At 37.8% G+C, this 20,955-nt stretch overlaps 1 protein-coding gene across 1 annotated transcript; it reads right to left on the bottom strand.

The window, feature by feature from the left end:
• Window positions 1-101: 101 nt before the first annotated feature.
• On the bottom strand, window positions 102-20,170 carry LOC121873555 (glucose-6-phosphatase 2-like). Its single transcript, XM_042377200.1, has 8 exons — window positions 20,021-20,170; window positions 16,135-16,227; window positions 15,753-15,917; window positions 15,259-15,465; window positions 12,814-12,949; window positions 4,127-4,370; window positions 3,869-3,987; window positions 102-406 (listed from the first exon to the last, which is right to left on the bottom strand). Exons 2-8 carry the CDS (start codon window positions 16,218-16,220, stop codon window positions 374-376), a joined length of 990 nt encoding a protein of 329 aa, XP_042233134.1. The 5' UTR covers window positions 16,221-16,227; window positions 20,021-20,170; the 3' UTR covers window positions 102-373.
• Window positions 20,171-20,955: the final 785 nt, after the last annotated feature.

Genomic DNA, 20,955 nt, shown 5'->3' with positions numbered 1-20,955 from the left:
TCCAATTTAAATATTTTTTTTTTTATTTTTGTGCAATAAAACTATTACAAATCAAATTCACAATCTTTTTTTACAAACTTCTGTGAAGTTAAAAAATACAATTGAAAATTGAAATAATTTAATTACTGTAGTATATACAATTCCTTAAGGTTTGTACATTCTTTACCATCACAAGTTGAACACATCACTGAGTCCGGTGGAGATTCTTTACTGGACCGACTTGTTATTATCACACTTACTGGTATTTCACAGTTAATGTACAGTACAGTATTGACCTATAATACATATTTCTAGTTTGAGTAATATACAGTGAGAAGAAAATGAGGCAGCAGGGCGATGATGATGAAGGGAATGTTGATGCCCAGGGTCAGAGTCAGGAACAATACCTACTAGTTGGTAAACTTGCCTGACAAGGAAAAATATCATTACTTTTCATAAATAACTCACTGTGAATATATAAATCAAACACAACACACAAAAATGACAAGGCAAGGGCTCATGGGCTAGATGACTATCTGTGAAGCTTGACAAGCTAATAATTTCCTTCTTATTTACAGCAATGACATAGGAACAAACTAAACCAACTGGGGAGTTAAGATTTTTTTTTTTATGTTTCTTCAATCACAATGGTGTCAGTAATGAATTCAGCAGTAGAACTAGGAGCATCAGAAGAGAAGGATGACCAAGGTAAGCAGCTCCTGTACTAGAACTCATATCCACATTAGTTTCAAACAGTGTATGAAAAGGAGTTAAAAATTTTTGAAAGGCCCTTGGAAACATCTCTTATTAATAAAAACCTAACTTTGTATACGGTGGGGGTCCTATTTTGCGTGGGTATATCTTACTGGTACACATCCATGCATCAGTAATAGGTTACAAGCGATGCCCTTTAACACGTGTTAAAATCACTGATTATTGTACTCCACTCGCAAGAACCTTTACTCGAGAACAACTTTGGGTAACCAACTTAACGTTCCCAAAATGACACATATCACATAAACTGCATCTACATTATTAAGAAAGCCCAGGAAGCTAATTATGCAACACTCCACCATCTCCACCGAATAGTGGGGGTGTGGGAAGCTCTGGGAGACAATGGGGAGTCCAGGCTAATTGGATTCAAAGCCTTCAGAATCAACTCCAGACACTTGCAAAGCGACTTCAGCTTCATCATCAAACTTCAGAGCGGCGGGGTCATCGTCACTGGATTCTCCTTGATCATCTTCACGTTGTTGAAGCTACCCTCCTAACAACATTATTTATTACCTTTAAGTAATACATCATGGCTCAATTTGGCCACTTGTACACTTGGACAACTGATTAATGAATAAACTTGAGTATATACAGATACATAATATGTATTACTGTACACTACAATATTACTTATTAAGTTATGATAAATACACTACTGTACTGTACAGTACTGTGTAAATCTAATTTACTCAGTGCTGAAGACAGACATTGTGGAAAGCAGCTAAGCCTATCAGCTGTTTGCCCTTGTAAACAAACAATTCATGGTGTTGAGTGTGAGAATCTTTTTTCAGGAAAGTTGATTTTTCAAGGATATTATTTTATCAAACTGGCACCAAATGAACCTACCTGCCCTCTCCCCTACCCTTCCCATCTGCTCCCAGATATATATTCGTCTTTCACATACAACATACCCCTACACTTATATGTTCTTATTTTTAACTTTATAGTACTGTACTGTACTGTACAGTATACAGTTTTCGCTTTATTCTTAAGATAATCTCGGTAGTTACAAGCATATAACACTTTACAGTAAATAACAATCATCTCGGTGAAAATAGTTGTTGACAACCAAACTTGTGTGTGATTTTTAACCCAGAGAGTTCTGTTTCATATATTTTTTTTTTGTACAGTACTTTCTCGATTTAATGAATTAATTTGAGCCACCCCTATTCATTAAATCAAATTTCTAAATTGAACTCTCGATCAACTCGATTTAAAGCGACACAATTAAGGACAATGTTTTAATTTAAAGGGAATCTTTCCTATTTTGCACGAGTCAATCAGGCACATCATATTTTAAATTTTGCGCCTAATGTTTCTTTGGGCACGCTACACTGTCCTAAGGGCAAAACTGTACTGTACATGTACTCAAAATAATGTACAGTGGGGTATGCTATAACGAACGGATCCTACTACGAATATTCCTATAACGAACGGTTTTACCTATAAAATTGAGAATGCTACTCGAACATTATTAAAAAAAAATTTTTTTTTTCTTTTTTACTAATTTATTGTTTCTGTATTACAAGTATTAATGATATTCTTTATTTCAGGGGTTTAGATGCATATTTATGCACTTTTTTACAATTTTTACAATTTTATATTATATTTTTCAGTGTTAAGTGGTTGTATTTGGGGGCCTGGAACGGTTTAATCCTATAACGAACGAATGCTATAACGAACAAGGTTCTAGAACCAATTAGATTCGTTATAGCATACCCCACTGTACTAAATGATTACAAAATTTTTGTCTAGTGCAAACTATTGCATGATTATATTCAAATTAATCACTATTTTATAAGAATTCCAGGAATGTAAATTATATTCTCCCCGATCACTTCTGTGACATTTTATAAGCATAAAACAATAACTCAATCTAAAGGACATAAATAAACAAATTAATACTTCACTAGACCTTCTGGGCAACTGCCAAACATGTCACTGTCACTTCCCCTCCTCCCCCCTCCCTCCCAACCAGGATTTGGTGGTTTTAGGCTTAAAGTTTTTATCTTATAAAATATCACAGACTAAAGTTAGGAGAATATAACCTACACTGCTAAAATCCTTGCAAGGCAACAAATAATTTGAATATAGACATCATATATTTTAGTCATATGTACTAATTAAGTACTAATTTTTTTGTCTATTGCAAACTATAGCATGTTTATATTCAAATTAATCACTATCTTACAAGAATTCCAGCAATGTTAATTATATTCTCTTAAGTCAATTCATTGACATTTTATAAGAGAAAAACATAAATTTCCCCTATATGACAGATAACTAAATACCACTAGGTACTGCAATTATGTTAAATAAGTGTTAAAATGACCTAAAAAAATTAATATAAAACTTGGAAAATTATTGACTAGTTCAACCTTCTTGATATTTACTCCAATATTAACGAATGTACGCCCTAGAACCGATTTCTGTATTGGCGGACTAATCTTCCAGCTGGTGAGCAAGCCAAAGCATTTTAATGAAATTTCGTTAACGAAATGAAGATTTTATGGAAGGAAGTTAGTTAACGAGGCATTCGTTAACCAAGGACCACTGTATATGTATATATATATACAGCTCTCCCCGACTACGACCTCTCAGACTAAGACCACCCGGACATACGACGCCTCAGTCGTGCAAAATTTTATCAAATTACATATTTTAGGTCCCAATATCAGTGATTGCTGTGCTGACAAAAATTTTGGTTTGTAATTCACTTTAAAATGGCTGGCAAGCTTAAGCGAAGTTTTGTGGTGCTGAAAAAAGACACCCATTTTAGATTTTCTATGTATTATTTAAGCATTTTCGACTTACGACCATTTTGACTTACGACCTGGATTTGGGTCCCTAACCCCGTCGTAAGTCGGGAGTATATGTCTAATTGTAAAAAAAAAAAATAATGAATTTTGCAGTGACTCCAAGTGAACACATAGATGCAAGAATAATTTATTTGCTGCCTCTAGGGCTGACTAATAAGAACTCATATCTGATGCCTCTCTACTTACTTGTGACACCAGTCAGCTCTTGGAACATCTTCAAACTTTAATTGCTTCTTATCACTTAATCTATTCATCTAAATCCTTCCACAAGTTTAAATGGTGAACCATATATTTACCTGAATCATTGCCACCATTCTTCCAATCAGAATTCCTCCTTTTATGGTTAGTATTGTGCGAATAAAATTTCTTGGAGTATTTAGGACAACATAACGCTGGTCTGATGAAAGGCCCAAACCTGTAGTAATAAGAACTTGATAATACTGGAATATAAAATGATCATTCATCAGAGAATTACTGTACACTGGACATAATAACAACCAATGTAACATGCCATGAAATTACATGAAAATACTGTATTTGGTCTCCTGACTTACCTAGTCCCAAAGCTGCTCCTGTGAATCTCATCACTATATAGAATGGCTGTGTATCAATCTTCACATATTCTGGGTGAGTACAATGCTTAAGAGCCAATGGCAATGACCACAAAGGATCCATTCCATAACAGATCAGCAGTGAGTAAGCTGACATAACTGTACCAAAGAGGAAACACGCCAGAATGACTGCCTGCACTTTACTGAGGCGTACCAACCCATCATGATAGGAAGTAGGATGTCCTGGCTCTGAACAAAACAAAGTTCAAGGGCAAAGTGTAAATCTGCTGAAGACAGGTGAGGGAAATGAAGTCGAGACTATCAGAAAATGTAAGAGTAAAAAGTGCAGTCCTAGAATACAGTATTATGAATATGACTAAAAGTGGAGTCTGAGAGATGGATATTGTGAGTGCATATATCCCAGGAAGAGGAAAGAGACCGGTTTTGGGAAGACTTGAAAACCTGTAAAGATTACTTCAACATGAGAGTTAGTAACTCTAGTGTATTGCCAGATACCCAAAGAATGTTCTATACTACTGAGGGTATATACAAACACTTGTTGTCTTTAAAAGTAGGTTCTATTCTCGTACGGGAGATAATACAGTTGGACGCAGGAAGCCTGTGGGCACACCACCAGGACTCGGTCTCAACTACCTCTACATCTATCTATGTATTACTACGCGCTGGCCTATACAGATGCCAGCATTCACAAGCTGAATACATAAAGTATAAATGTGATAATTTATATACATAATATGGTGCACAATAAATAGAATATTACATAGAATTAATACATGTTCTGTAATGCTTTACTATACATAATTAATAAGAGTAATATAAGAGTAATATAATAATATACAGCTGAAGGGACTACTTTGTGTCCATATATATCATACAGTAACAGTGAATGAAGATTTTAGATTTAGATATAAAAGAGTCTCATTAAGATATGAAGGAATTCAGGGTAAATTTGGAGAGCCAGAAAGGAGTGAATATGGGGATACTGATAAAAATGTCTTCTGAGAGAGATTGGTAATACAGTAAAACCTCGATAAATGCGACTTCAATATATCAGAATTCGCCTTTTTCGGACTCTCTGAGGTGCTCTGGATTGCCCCTCTATTATAAAATAAAAAATCTTGAAAACCCAGTAGTCCAGATGGTTTGTGTGTTCGTACATGGGGATGGACGTCGGTGGAGAGGTGGTGTTTGGCATGTGTCTCACTGTCTCAGACTCACGAGTTTATGTATCAGTGTGCCACACCTCACTACCTACACTCTTTTACATTTATTTTTTTTTGTAGAGTATGTAATACATTTAACGGGGATACTAGAGTGTTTTAAGAAAAAGGTTAAAATTATGTTAGTAAAGTAAACCCTTAAAGATCGCGTCCCTCGCCCTCACCGTTGCCTGCACTGCCAGCCCGTGAAGAGCTTTGTTGTTTACGTGTCCATACTGCCTTTCCCTACTCTCTCTCCATGCTTCGTAAATGTCCTGCACCTGCTGGAGGCTCTATTGGCATGCCTGCCAATGTAAGGAAGGTGCTGACTATGGTGGAGAAAGTACTTGATAAATTGAAGTAGTATGAGATATGCTGCCTGTGGTCGCCATTACGGTATGAATGAGTCAAGAATTCGCTACATGGAAAGGAAAGGAGATTCGTGAGTGCATTGCCCCGAGTGCTGTGAGTGCTGCCAGCAAGACACTGCATCTTAGAGACCCTGTTATTAGTAAGATGGAGAAGGCTCTCAGTACTTGCACTGAAGATAAGAACTGCCGTAATGTAAGTGTTGACACTGATTAATTATCAGGAACAAAGTTAAGACTCTCTATGAAGGTTTTTCAAGTGATACTGCTCGTGTAAGTGGTGACAGTGCTGCAGGTGTTAGTGTACATGGTAACAATGCTGGTGTTAGTGCACATGGTTACAGTGCTGAAGGTGTTTGTGCAAGTGGTGGTGATAGCCTGGCTAGAAGTGCTACCAGTATGGCCAGTGCAAGTGGTGACAATCAAGAGCAAAAGAGCTCAACTTTTACAGCTAGTAAAGGATGGTTTAAAAACTTCAGAGACACAATCTGCATAACCTCAAAGTTACTGGAGAAGCGGTTTCTGCAGATCATGATGCTGTTGAGGGTTACCCAGCTCAGTTTAAAGGTCATTTTGAAGAGAATGGGTACAAGTTTGAACAGTTTGTTCAGTCATCACAGCAGGGGGAGACAACAATGTGATGGCAACAACTTCACACATGGATAGTGAGTGTGCATTTTTATTTTACCATACAGTATTTTTATTACTTTATAGTGAGCTTTGTTGCTTTACATTAACTGTTCTATCTATTTTGATGTGTGTGTATTTCAAACACCCGGAATGGTTTTTCTTCGTTTTTTTTACAATTTGGGCTTCCCATAGCTTCCCGTGGGTGAACTTCGCAGGGTTTTCATTAACCTAATCACGAGATGTTTAAGGGTTTACTGTACATATTTTAAGAAATGGGTACAAAGACACAATATTCCCCTACAATTATTTTTTCCAATTGTTATATTTATAGTACAGTGGGGTATGCTATAACGAACGTAATTGGTTCCAGAACCTCGTTCGTTGTAGCATTCGTTCGTTATAGGATTAATCCGTTCCAGGCCCCCAAATACAACCGCTTAACACTGAAAAAATTCTGTGGAAAATGTAAAAAATACGGTACTTTATCTTACCTTAGTGTTATTCAGCATGCAGGTACCCCTAAACACTGGCACATCACTATCACTTCCACTGGGAGTCTTGGCTTTAAGGTCATCAAACAATTGTTTAGCCTTCTCACAAATTATAGCTTCACTAATGTTACCACCTGCCATTTCTTTCTCCTTTATCCACACTAAGAGTAAATTTTCCATCTCTTCAATCACATTACACCTTGCTTTGCTAAGTCTAAAGATTCCCTTAGCCACTTGCACAGTTTTTAACTCCTCTTTATTTTTCAAAATCGTACATATAGTCGATTTAGCCATCCCATATTCATCACTAAGTTTCGCAATGCTTCTTCCATTCTCACGTTTCTTTATAATTTCTTTCTTAGTTTCAAGGGTTATTAGCTTTCTCACTCGCTTTGGACGACTCATTGTTACAATTGTATACTTGTATAACAAAATAGTTATACAAATAACGCGAATTTCCACATCAAAAGACGAAATTTCAACAATAACAGTGGTGCACTGGCTACACAATGAGACAAAGATGGTGCCTGACGCTCTTGTTGTGGGTCGCGGTACAACTATATTCATGCGCCAGGCGAAATAGTCCGGTATTCATCCGCGTTCGTTGTAGGAGTTGCGTTCGTTATAGCATTCTCAATTTTATAGGTAAAACCGTTCGTTATAGGAATATTTGTAGTAGGATCCGTTCGTTATAGCATACCCCACTGTATTGTACAGTATACACTTTACTCTTTATTTCTAAGACACTTTACAGTATGTAACAATCATCTTGGTGAAAACAGTTGTCAGCATACAGACCTAAGTCCGAATTTCAAACCAGAAAGTTCTGTTTCATATTTTTTTATTGTTGATGTAATACCGTAGTGTCTTAATAACCATGTTATGCATTATAACAACAACTTATTTTCTTTAAACAGTCCAGAGAAGCAGTTATCTCCAACCCCCCCTCACAAAGATTCACTTTTTTCGAACTTTCTTATTTTTTGGACTAGGGCCTGCCCCAATTAGTCCGATTTATCGAGGTTCTACTGTACTGTAGTAGTGTACACTCGCACCAAAAGGTATCGATGCAGGGTGAGATCGACGACTTCCGAAACAATACGTATACACTGTGATATGTCGGGAAGGTTGGCAAGTGTATCATAACCCCTCCCCTCCCCCTAGGTGTTGCCATATGGCTGACAATCAGTGTGTTTGTTTCTTCTTTTCGGATTGTTGCTTTGTGTCGACTGAATGATGAGCGAGGGTTCGGTCTCGGTGAACGTGGGTATAAAACAGAGGCAATATGAAGCAGTAGAGATATACACATACCAGACGACATGGAACCTCAGAGGGAACACGAGTGTCTATTATTGCCCTTCATAACGAAGGGTTCGGCGTCACAGATATTAGCCGGCGGGTTGGTGTCCACAGGAACACCGCTGCACGATGGATTCGGCGATACCTCGAAACTGGTGCTACAGACGACAGGTCTCGGAGCGGCCGTCCACGCTGCACCACGACCAGGTTGAGTGGTTTATTTGGTAGCATAAATTAATGTGGCAATATTCACAAGTATCACAAATAATTTTGTTAACAGGGAGCTCCTCATATTTCATACTGTCTATTTATCACTTCCCGACCTTTTTATAACGGTTTGTTTCACTTGACCAGGCCATAGTAGCTGCTCAGCAGGATTACAGGGCTGCCAACATATGGCTGGAACAACTCGCCTTTCCCAATACCTATCATCACTGGTCTCAAATTTTTCACACTACAGTATGCACCGATACTTTTTGTTGCGAGTGTACATATATTTGGGATCCATCCTAAAATCAAGAATCATACCTGACCCAGGAGAGAACAGCTTTTGAATACACCTTGGAAAAAAGGCTGGGGGTTCAGAGTCAGAACCCAAGGAATCTCTCACCTCCAGCAAGCAACTCTAGTAAAAAAAAATCACTCAGCTCATGGTCATTTAAGCCTGGGATCACACAACGTACAAGATTTCCCGCTCACCCGACAAAATGAAGGAGGGAACCAAGTGAGCTGTTTTATCCTGGATTGATTATAAACAATAAACATTGACTTTGGGATAAACTACACATTTACAACCAATCCAGTCTTTCTAAAATGACTGGGAAATATCACAAGCTGCTTAGATAATGGGAAGAGGCAGTACAAATTGTTCTGAATGCCAGACACACCCTTGGTAAGTAATGAATACATTCCAATTTTGTTGTTGTTACTAATGTTATGAGGTATCCAGCTTTTAAGTAAGGAAGGGAATATGGTATAAACATTTCTTAACTGGAGAACAATTAATATACACCAAACATCTACAGCAGAATTTTCTTCAAAAGGTAAAACTTTTAACTTGATATCTTCCCATACAACTTAAGAATTCTTACTGAAATTACCGGATGCTCATGAACAGTCAGGTCAACCAATTACACTAGTTGACAAGGGTTCAGTAACATGGATCAAATATACTGCACTTTATTAATTTTGGGGTGCTGATTTAAAATATGGCAATAAAAAATGTCAGCTACGTAACATTTTTATGATATATGTGTATATGTAGTGTAGGAATATAAGATACGTACTTGTGTTGGTAGCGATATATTAAATGCAAGGTTAGCAATACTGAACAAGAGAATGGAGAGAATACAATGCTGAGGCTGTGTTAATTCACCAAATTGAGTATCCAAATGTACCTTCGGCAATAAAGCCTGTTCCTCACGGAGAAGGCCTCCCTATACCTACACCACCGGCTAATTTAGAAGACCTCTCAACTTCGGATGAAGAAATTGAGGGAGAAATCCCAGAATCATCCCATGATCCTCCTTTCATTGACCAGACTTCCAATGAACCACGTCTTATAGAACAAAGTGAACTTAATGATCTTGCATGTGATCTCCGATTGTCAAAACAACAGGCGGAACTTTTAGCATCAAGACTGCAGGAATGAGAACTTGCTAGCAAAACAGACAAGAATTTATGTTTTTAGGAAAAGAAATATTACATTGTCTTCATTGTACAGTATGCAGGATTCCCTCTGTACTGATGTAGATGGACTGATGTCAGAGTTGGGAGAAAAACATGACCCAAAGGAATGGCGGCTTTTATAGATTCCTCCAAGTTTAGATTGAAAGCAGTATTGTTGCATAATGGGAACCAGAAGCCCTCAGTTCCAGTAGCTCATTCTGTAGGTTTGAAGGAAACGTATGATAGTATGGATAAAATACTGACTGCTATTAAATACAAGGAGTTAGATGGCAGATCTGTGGCGATTTGAAGGTTATAGCCTTTTTACTCTGCCTTCAAGGAGGGTTCACGAAATATTGCTGTTTTCTGTGTTTAAGGGACAGAAGAGCAACAGAAAAACACTACAACACAAAGGACTGGCCAGAGAGAGAAACGTTTGTTCCAGGAAAAAAGCAACGTTAGATATACTCCCTTGGTAGACCCAAACGATGTACTTCTACCTCCTTTACACATCAAGCTGAGACTAATGAAGAATTTTGTGAAGGCTACAGACAAACAAGGTGATGGGTTCGTGTATTTGAGGGGAAAATTCCCACAGCTCAGTGATGCTAAAGTCAAAGAGAGTATCTTTATTGGCCCACAGATAAGAAAGGTACTTTGTGATGACGATTCTGAAAACAAACTGAATGAAAATGAGCTAGCTGCATGGAAATCCTTCAAATCTGTAGTCAAGGGGTTTCTTGGAAACAAGAAGGAAGAAAACTATTGCCAACTTGTAGAGGAACTCTTAAAAAACTACAAAAACTTAGGATGTAGGATGTCCCTGAAAATCCACCTCCTACACTCGCACTTGGACTTTTTTCCTGAGAATCTGGGGGCGGTTTGTGATGAACAGGGAGAGCACATCATCAGGACATTAGACGTTTGAAGGAAAGGTACCAGGGTAGATGGGATCCTGCCATGATGAGGTGTAACAGCACCTTTAGCATTATATAAATATTCACTCAAATATATATAACACCAAATTATTCAACAATGACTCAGTAGTTATACACGCTGAGTTTGTAACTCCCTCAGAGGTTGAGCAAAGTCAAGCTGATTTAGCAAACACCTCGCCTGCTCCTCCTCCTCCTCCTCCTCTCTCATGCTCTGAGCGAATTCACAATACTGTACTTTCTCTCCCAACCTGTGTAGATAGCCACTTCAGTAAGAAGGAAAATACAGAATAAGTGTTTACATCAGCCATGCAACTTAAGAGTTCCAAAATTAATTTAAAACAATTGTGACAAAAAAAATCCACTATCACACTGGTGGCAGCCGAATGAGATACGGATACGAAAACCAGGGAACACTCAGAAAAAACAAAACAAGCGGTTCCAGTGACTTAAGTGGCACTTGAAGTGAATCCTCAACAAACAGCACTCTCCTAGACGTACGACAACCCGGACATACGACTGCCATGGTTGTATAAAATATTTTTCACGTTACGCATTTTAGAGTCCCGACGTTTGGTCGTAATGTGACGCCGTACGATAGCTTGGGTTAGGCTGCCTCGTGGTGTACAGCATCCACACCGTAGCCCGCTCAGTTGGTGTTTGGCCGTCATTGTTGTTAGTGATCGCGCTGTGTACTGACAAAATTTTGTTTGTAATTCCCCCTTTAAAATGGCTGGCAAGCATAAAAGTGAGAGTTCTCGTGGTGCTGAGAAGAAAAAGAGACAGTCAATTACTTTTGAGATAAAAATGAAAATAATCATGCAATATGAAAATGGAAAAACGGTAACAACCATTTCACGCGACCTTGGCCTCTCTCACTCAATAATATCAAAAATTTTGAAGGACAAGGAACAAATTTGTGAGGTAGTGAAAGGATCAGCACCTATAAAGGGAACAATAATAACAAAAAAAAGACAAGGTCCTCTTCAGCAGAGGGAGAAATTACTTGTGACGTGGATGGAAGATCAGCTGCAAAAGCGTGTACCCTAAGCCTTCTGACCAAACAGGCTAAGGCAAGAAGCCTTTTCGAAAGCCTGAAAAAGCAGGCAGGAGATGAGTGCGATCAAAACTTCACAGCAAGTCATGGGTGGTTCCAAAGGTTTAAGAAACGTTACAATTTGCACAGTGGAAAGACGAGTGGAGAGAGGATGCGAGAATCTTGACACTTACGGGGGCGAGAATACCTCACTTAAGTATTCCTACAAAAGTGTACTTAAAACACTTCTCCCGGAGAGAATTCACAATACATTCTCTCCCAACTAAGTACCTGTGTAGATAGCTGCTTCAGTAATAAAGAAAATCCAGAAGAAGTACAGTGGGGTATGCTATAACGAACAGATCCTACTACGAATATTCCTATAACGAACGGTTTTACCTATAAAATTGAGAATGCTATAACGAACGAAACTCCTACAACAAACATTATTAAAAAAAAATAATTTTTTTTTTTACTAATTTATTGTTTTTTTATTACAAGTATTAATGATATTCTTTATTTCAGGGGTTTAGATGCATATGTATGCACTTTTTTTAAATTTTTACAATTTTATATTATATTTTCCAGTGTTAAGTGGTTGTATTTGGGGGCCTGGAACGGATTAATCCTATAACGAACGAATGCTATAACGAACAAGGTTCTAGAACCAATTAGATTCGTTATAGCATACCCCACTGTATGTACATTAGCCCTGCCATACAGTGGCTAATTTTATACTTTTTGTGTCTTCTTATAATTGTTTTCATTCTTTATTGAATTATAGTGTGATGACGTGGAAAAAAGTAACAGGAATAACAGGAAATATTTTATTTGTCCGTTTTTGTAAGATTTAATTTTTTGTACAGTATAACAAATAAACTGTATGTGCCAACGAATTTTTCTTGCCAGATTTGAAATCAGCACCTCAAGATTACCAAACGGAAGCTGCTCTGAACCATGTTGCAGATTTTATTTTTAAATTGTTGCCAAGTGTTATTAACCCAATCTAAGGGTTAAAAAGAAAATACTTATAATTAATTAACCTTACCAGCAATTATCCCTAAGATGTTCTGATGGATGAAGTGTGCTTGGATGTAGAGCCGGGAGACAAAAATTACTCCAATCCACATCAAATACACTGAGTACACCGTGGCTGACAAAATACCCTTCTGGCAGGTACTGAAATAAAATATAGTATACAGTAATATCTCTGTTAGCTGGAGTCCCTCAAATCCGGAAATTTCCGATAGCCGGAATTTAAATTTGCTCGGAAAATCATTCCCACAGCCGGAATTATCCAAAAATTTCCAGCTTTGGGAACAAATTTTCCAGGGTTGAAAATCGAGAGCATTTTCTGAAAATGTCTTGAATAAAGACGATAGCTAAAGTATTTTGGGGGACCTGACCTGACTCGGTGTCAGATGGAGGTAGGATGGGCGATTAGTGGTCTCATATTACTGACCTACTGATGGAATGTCAAGTCACCCATTCTTAGCTGGAGTATTAGTCGGTCTCATGAACTGAAGATGCCTTGAATATACACGAAACCTAAAGTATTTTAAGGGATATTGTGATAAGTCTAAGTATAAATAAACAAAGTTGTATCCCTTCAACAGTATATTATACAACATTTTAAAATGTGGAGTGAGAAAGCAGAAAGGTGTGGGGGATTAGAGATGGAGTGGAAAGGAGTGATAATATGCACCAGTGTTGCTAAGCGATAAGCTCTCAACAGCTGATCTTTTAATTCGCCTCCATGCAGTCACACAACAAGACCCTCACTGGATGCTTGTTGTCTTAATTCCCGTGTGTGTGTGTTTTGACGTTGCCAAGCACATTGTAGGATTTGAAGAAGTTGATGATGAGTTTGTCCACGAGTCAGGTAGTGAGGTGACATGCCAAAACACTTACACACATTAACAGCACTACCAACCCATTGTCTTTTAACATTTTACATTATAATTTATATTTTAAAATTAATTGATACATGATGGCTCGACGGGACTACTTTTGCACTTAGACAACTGATCAATGAATAAGCCAGGGCATAAGGAGACTCATTATACATTAGTGATGTCCCGAAACTTTGAACCTTTACTCAAGTTAATTACTATAATTATGATATGTGGTGCAAACTAAGGGATGTTTATACTCAAATTAATCGCTACCTTACAAAAATTCCAGCAATGCAAGTTATATTCTCCTAAGTCAAGTCAGTGGCATTTTATAAGCAAAAAATTAGAACCCCTCTGCCTGGAGTATGATGTCAACAACCCATCTCCCCCCAGCCACAGGGAGAAGGGTCAATTGGGGGTAAAAGTGACCGTAACACCCTCCCTCCCAAACATGTGTGATAATAATAATAACATTAATGGTTCATTGAAAAAGTTCTGCAGCCCGAAGGCTGAAAATATACATTACACAAAAATGACTTATAACTTACAAAGACATAGGGTGGGTGGGTAATTTAACAAAAGCTTTCATTCCTGAAAGGAGAAGGAACATGAACTGAACATAAAATTTATTATAGTTTGCAGCTGATGGCCCAGGCTGGTCTCTTGCGATACTGTGTGAGGTCACATAGGCCTCGTGGTGCAGTAACTCATGTATGTATGTATGTATGTACAGCCACCCATGAAAGGGTGACCTGACATTCCATCAGGTCAGCATTATGAGACAACTATTCCCCCACCCTACCTCCACCTGACATTGAGTCAGTTCAGGTACACAAGACCCACTAATCCCCCACTGCTCCATGGGAGTGGAAAATACCAGTCAGCTGTAACACACAGTTTCTTTCATGCCCATATCATATAGACTTTTAATTTTCAAATATATTTATTTTACCAAACTTTTAGGTAAACTACTCTGGATTATTATAGTAAAGAAGTAGAGTTTCTAACTTAAATAGAACTGCATTTACGGACTCCAGTAGTTTAGACTCAAGGAATAGATCCCCAGCACCCAGAAACATTCTGGGGAAGTGGGCTAGTGTCTGCAAGATGTCTAGTTTAGACATGGAAACTTTTCCCAGTAACCGGAAAATATTCCGAAGATAAGGAAATTTTTACAGGTTTGAGAAAGTCGTCTGGTTAGCCGGAAATCTCTCATCTCTGGAAGTGCTCTGCACCAACTGTTCTGGCTAACGGGGATATCACTGTAATATGAATACAAGAACTGGAATTATGTCTCCAATTTTTTTGTTATCGTTTTATTAATGAATGCCCTATCAAAATATTTCACACCCTTTTTTATTTTCAAAATTACTGCACACTCAAAATATTTTATACCCTGTTTTATATTTTTCAAAACTATTCAATTTTTTTAAACAATACTAGTTTCATTATTTGCTTCAAGAAACTACACATCTTGGGATATTTTTCTGTTTTAACTGATATGTGATCCTACAAGCATTTTCAAAACCAATTTTATTACATTTTCTTTTCAGTTCAGGGTACAGTAACAAAAAAATTATATACTGTACTAACTTCAAAGCTTTGGATTTCCATATGAAGTGTCTGGTGATGCCTTTGGACGCCACATAAAACAGCGCTACATTCATCATAAGGTGTCCTGATGGCGTGCCTGGCCCCGACTCACATGTGTTAGGAAATTGTCGCAACTGAGGTTGAGTTTCATCATTGTAAAGTGGCGTCTCACCTATCCACCAGTACGGGCGGTCCCCTTTGAATATCCTGTCATTATAGAAACCATATTATGTTCATGTAATCTAATGTAAGATATCAAAATACTACAGTATTTAAATAAAAAAAGGAAATATAATTACTATCTGTGAGTTCCACTTAAAAGTTAAATACCGTGCATTACGTAATACCCAAAACAAATCCATCTTGAGTAATAAAATCACAAATCTGATACAATTCTAATAAATTTTCTAACACAGAATTTACTGTACTGCACTCTACTCTATAAACAAGTATTTCCCAATGATCTACTATTATTTGCCAATACTGTAACTTACCATTTCAAAAGCAGATTTGACCATTCTACTAATAGAGATGCCCAGAGGGCTTGTGCTCCTAACTCATTACCGAGGCCGGCAAGAAGAGGGAAGAAAAACGTAAATGCCTCTCGATTGTCACCCAATACAGATGCTTGCACTACCCATGACTCATATGGTTCAAGGCTGAAAATGTTTAAGATATTAGAGCTTGTGAAGACACACTACTAGAGTCAAAACTTTATCTGTTAAAAAGTGGGGAGGTAATACAGTACTTTACTGTACTTAACTCCCAGTTTATAACAGCTAAACTGAAAATAATATACGTACTGTACTAAACATTTAGAAAATAAATTCTTTGTATGGACTATACTGTAACACAGTTGTACAGTATTTTACTTACTGGTGCTGTAAAGAGGAAATAACCTCCACACTCTTGAGATTCCATCGATCAGTGACACCCAAGGCCTCAATGTCCAATTCCTGCATTTTTCACCTGCAGGAAAAGGATAAGTGGTTAGTTTAATCTATGCTCCAGATATCCAGTTATGTGCACAGTCCTGTAATTATGAAAAACAAAAACGTCTTACTACAAAATACAGTGGTCCCTCGGTTAACGAGCACCTCGGTTAACGAGTTACCTTCCATTAGATTCTTAACTTCGGTTAACGAGCAATCCCTCGATTAACGAGTTTCTTACGAGCCAACCTGAACATGATTTCGCTTGCATTTGGCGGTCCACCAGCTGTAGTATTAGTCCGCCAATACAGTAATCGGTTCTAGGGCTTAAATTCCTTACCATTTTAGCAAATATCAAGAAGTTTATACTATTTGATAATTTTAAAAGTTTAATATTAAATTTTTTACTCATTTTAACAATTACTGAACATAATAGAAGGCAAGGAAACTAGTTTTATGCACGCCATCCAGCCTGTCAACACACCAAACATGCGTCAGTCTTTGTGTCTTTTCAGTGGGGGTTACATCTTGTTTGAGACTCTTCAACTAAACGCTTTTTTTCTGTGTTTGCAAGCAAATTATTGGTCATTTTGAAATTTATTTTACATATTGACAATATATAATGCAGTGTTGATTTAAAGAAAATAATCTTGAATTACACCAAGAGAACTAAAATTTTATGGGTGAAATGGCGCCACGGGGTGACTTCTCTTCCACCCCAATGCCTTCTCTTCTCCCTTCTCCTCCACCCCCATTCTAATTCCCATCACCATCATCTTCACCCAGGAACCTTCTACATACACACCTCAAAGTAAGTGTACTTTTCTACCTTTTTTGTTGAATTTAGGCAATTTTCGGTGAGCTGGAACCAATTACCCAAAAATCCATTGAAACAATGGTTTCGGTTAACGAGCAACCTGCTGGAACGAATTGTGCTCGTTAACCGAGGGACCACTTTCTGCCATTGAGCCACAAATCATGGTCATGGATTCATGATTGATATTATTGAGTCTTCTGGAATTTTTGGTTTGACTGTGCTATAATAGGCCTTATGTTTTTTTCCAGACTGTGCTTTTCTCCAGCTGCGAAGAAAGTGGACAAATTTATTACTCGACTATCCTCATCAAAACAAGAACTATGAAACCCACAGTAATGAGTCAAAATCTTCAGATGATGAGTCAGAGGTCACATCTGTTGCGAGTAAGAGGAAGAAAGATCTGCTCATGTTAGGGAGCCAAAAATTATGAAATATGATGACCTTTACCTTAACTATGACTTCGTAGTAAGCCCAGCAAGTAAAGCGCTGCCCAACCACAGTGTGTTCTTTACTCTCAAGTGCTGTCCAGTGAGAGTATGAAACCTTCTAAGTTAATAAGACAAAAAGAACAAAAGAAGTTGCTCCCCGTGCCATTTGAACTCATTTTTTTTTTGGCACAGAGAAATGCTCGCCGCAAAAGACATTGAACCTGGGCTTCACACAGTTTTGAACACAGCCATAACCATCGTGAGCTTTGTTAAAGCATGAACCACAAACTCCAGATTGTTCACTGCACTCTGAGGAAGTAGGCGTGAACCACCACTCCCTGCTCATGCACACACAGGTGACATGGTTGTCCCGCGAGCGGATGTTCACACGCTAATTCAGCCTGAGGGAGGAGCTGTGTACATTCCTCTCGGAGAAGAAGCCTGATCTAGCAGAGTTCCTGAATGATGAGAAATGGCTTGTTCAACTCGGCTATCTTGCAGATATATTCAATGAAGTAAGCAAGCTGAAAAACGATGCAAGGTGCAATCACAAAAAGCATTTCCCAGTACGAAAAAGTTGAGGCATTTAAAAGAAAGCTTAAGTTGTGGAAAATTTGTGCCTTGTCAGGAATCACTGATATGTTCCTACAGATGCATGCGTTCAATCAAGAGAGATACCGGTACATGAATTTTAATTTGATCAAACCGCAGGTAACATCAGAGGTTTGTTTGATGTTCTTTTATAGTATTTTACCCCACATTTGGCCTCTACTTCATTACCCTGCCCACTTTGAACACCCAGTACTTGTATTGTTGTTAAATGGGGGTGACGGAAAATTTTAAAATAGGCAGTAGATATTTTGCCGTGACCGGCTAAGTTCCACCTTATGCTATTTTACCAAGAGTGTGCTCGGATTGGCTAATCACATCAAAACGACAATGCACAGAACCTATTAGAACCTTAATTAGCCGAATCTCACCTCAGCTACCTAACCTCCTAATCTGTGCATTGTCATTTCTATTTTCCTACTATCATCGAAACGTCAGTGACTATTTTGCCGTTTTGTTTGCCGGTAATGGACAGTTAGCCAATCAGAGTGCACTCACTGTAAAATAGCACTAGTAGGAACTTAGCCGGTAACAACAAAACATCCACTGCAAATAAAATAAAATGTTTTTCTTACTTTTTGCTGTTTCTCCTTATATAAATATAAAGTTCCTTGTTCAACCTCATATAAATCTTTACTCAACAGATGAGACGCGGTGACTTGGCAGATTTATCAGAGGAGTGTTTATGGTACATAATTAATTTCTTCTTGTACAAATCATGTAAAGACTTTGTTTTAGTGTCATATGGTCTGTTTTCACAGTGTTTACTCTGCAATTTCCCTCATCTTTCATTCCCTGCCCACTACAGGTGACCTATGATTGTATATAAAAACTAAAAATAATAAATACGTATAATTAAAATAAAAAGTTGTCACCTCGTTGAAAATACTTACTATAATGATAAGAACACCTGTGGAAAAAATGAATGACTCGGGTTAGCAGTTTCCTCATAAATTACCGAAATAAAAAGTTGTCACCTTTTTTAAATACTTCTGGTAAATTTGCATTTTCAACCAATTTGGATCTCATGATGCTTTATTCAATTTTCATATTGAAAAACAAACCTAACCTAACCGAGAATAAATGCCGTAATTTCACAGTGGAGTGTCCAGGAACTGGCTTGAGAGGCTGAAGCAAAAAACCTATTGGTTGAAAATGCAACAATACAGTACCATACAGGTACTTACTATAAATGATGGTTAATATTGACAACTGACCCGTGGGTGAGTTATTTGTTTTACTGTTTATTTTCTTACTTTATTTTTATCCGTGAATTCTGACGTAATAATTATTTCTTGTGCAGTTGCTTTGTGTGGTAGATAATTAGGCGGTAATGAGGTGGCGAAGTCTCAACCCAGGATGTAAACAGCCAATCATATCGACATATTTAAAAAAAATTAAAAAAGCCCGGGCTTGATCAACGCCGATGCTCCCTGTATGCTCAAGAACCGTTTGGTACGGACGGTTGCTCTCGTCCACACAAAAAACGTAAAATTACACCGTACCATAGTAAGTTCTTTCTGTTCAATATACTAGGAAGGTGGTCTGGGGGCTCCAGGAAGTTAGTTAAGGTTAGGTAGGTTTATTTGTTAGGTTGGTGAGGTCTTTAAACAATACTTCTGCTGCTTGTTTTTCATATCAACTAAGGTGAAGTAAAAAATTAACGAAAACGAACAACTCCTTTTGATGGTAGTGCTGTTCTCAGAAATTACCAAATACTTATCATCCTAATTGTACAGTGTGTGTGTGTGTCATACTGTCAACAACAATAACAGGAAGATATCATTTAACTTATTTTTAACATCACTTCCAAGACCAGCCATTGTCCACCCCACACGTGTCCTAAAAGCCCAACTCGTAATCTTTCTCTCACTAAACGTCATTACATTGGTATTTTCACCTTTCAAAACAATCTGTCACTCAAATATAAAATTCCTGATATACTAATATGCAGAAGTTAAGTACAATTATTTTACCCTGCACCAGCTCTGCTGTCGTGTCGTCTGTCGGGCGACTGGAGTGTTTGTACCAAGGAATATCAAAATGACCTACTACTGACAGTAGTACTGTAGTGTAATTCACTCTCTATTTGTTGGTTGAATGCTTGTCCTGGAGATGGCGCTGAATCACTGCCAGTGTAGCAGTTAAAAGTGAAGTCTAGGTAAAAATGAGGTGTTTGCCCAACATATCGTACGGCACTCCCGGCAGAACGTGGTGAGCAGAGCTGGTGAGTCTGATAGTAGCATTATCCGACTTCCTTGTGTTTGGATGAATAATGATTCAATAAATTAATTGAGTTGTTGGAAGTGAAAATACAGTAAAGTCAGAAATATTATAAAATATAGATAATAAAGGGAAATAAATAAATACCAGTCCAGTGATGCAAAAGTGGTAGCCTATAATAGGCTAGTAAACTCTGAATTAATTTTGTTTTTAGAATTTAATTTACTGGCAAACAAAAAAGTCCATCATTATTTTAATGAAAGTTAAATAGTAAATTCGATGGTGTGCAGAGTGAACCTGGTAGAGGTGTAGTTATATTATCGAGGAATTCTCTTATTTCTCTTGAAGACAATGTAAATTTCTTGAATGGTCATTTATATGATAAAGCGGTATGGTGTGAGATCATTTTGAAAATGAAAAATATACTATTTGGTGCTGTGTATAGGGCTCCTATTACAAGTTGTGAAAAGAATCTTTATTGATTACCTAAGTTGTTTCCTTTCCTACTTTTACTTTTATCCTCTTCGCCACTGATCGGCTTGTTAGCCGCTTGGGCGATCGGTCACGACTCTTTTCCTTTATATTCTTCACCAAAAGGTCGGCTCGCTAGCCGCCCGGGCGATCGGTCACGTCTCTGTCACGCACTGTTGGCAAATACTGGGCATGCACCGGCTCCTGAATGTACCTG

Source organism: Homarus americanus, unplaced genomic scaffold (genome assembly GCF_018991925.1).
Source record: "Homarus americanus isolate GMGI-L3 unplaced genomic scaffold, GMGI_Hamer_2.0 scaffold30858, whole genome shotgun sequence".
Classification (NCBI taxonomy): domain Eukaryota; kingdom Metazoa; phylum Arthropoda; class Malacostraca; order Decapoda; family Nephropidae; genus Homarus; species Homarus americanus.
Note: the sequence above shows the minus strand (reverse complement) of the source record. Positions and strands in the feature narration are given on the sequence as shown.

Excerpts from the sequence above, each read along its gene's own strand:
- LOC121873555 (XM_042377200.1), bottom strand. The coding sequence starts at position 16,220 with ATGCAGGAATTGGACATTGAGGCCTTGGGTGTCACTGATCGATGGAAT. Across the intron at positions 15,918-16,134 it reads ATTTCCTCTTTACAGCACCA|CCTTGAACCATATGAGTCAT; the intron begins GTAAGTAAAATA and ends AAACATTTTCAG. Across the intron at positions 12,950-15,258 it reads TGGAAATCCAAAGCTTTGAA|TACCTGCCAGAAGGGTATTT; the intron begins GTTAGTACAGTA and ends ATTTTATTTCAG.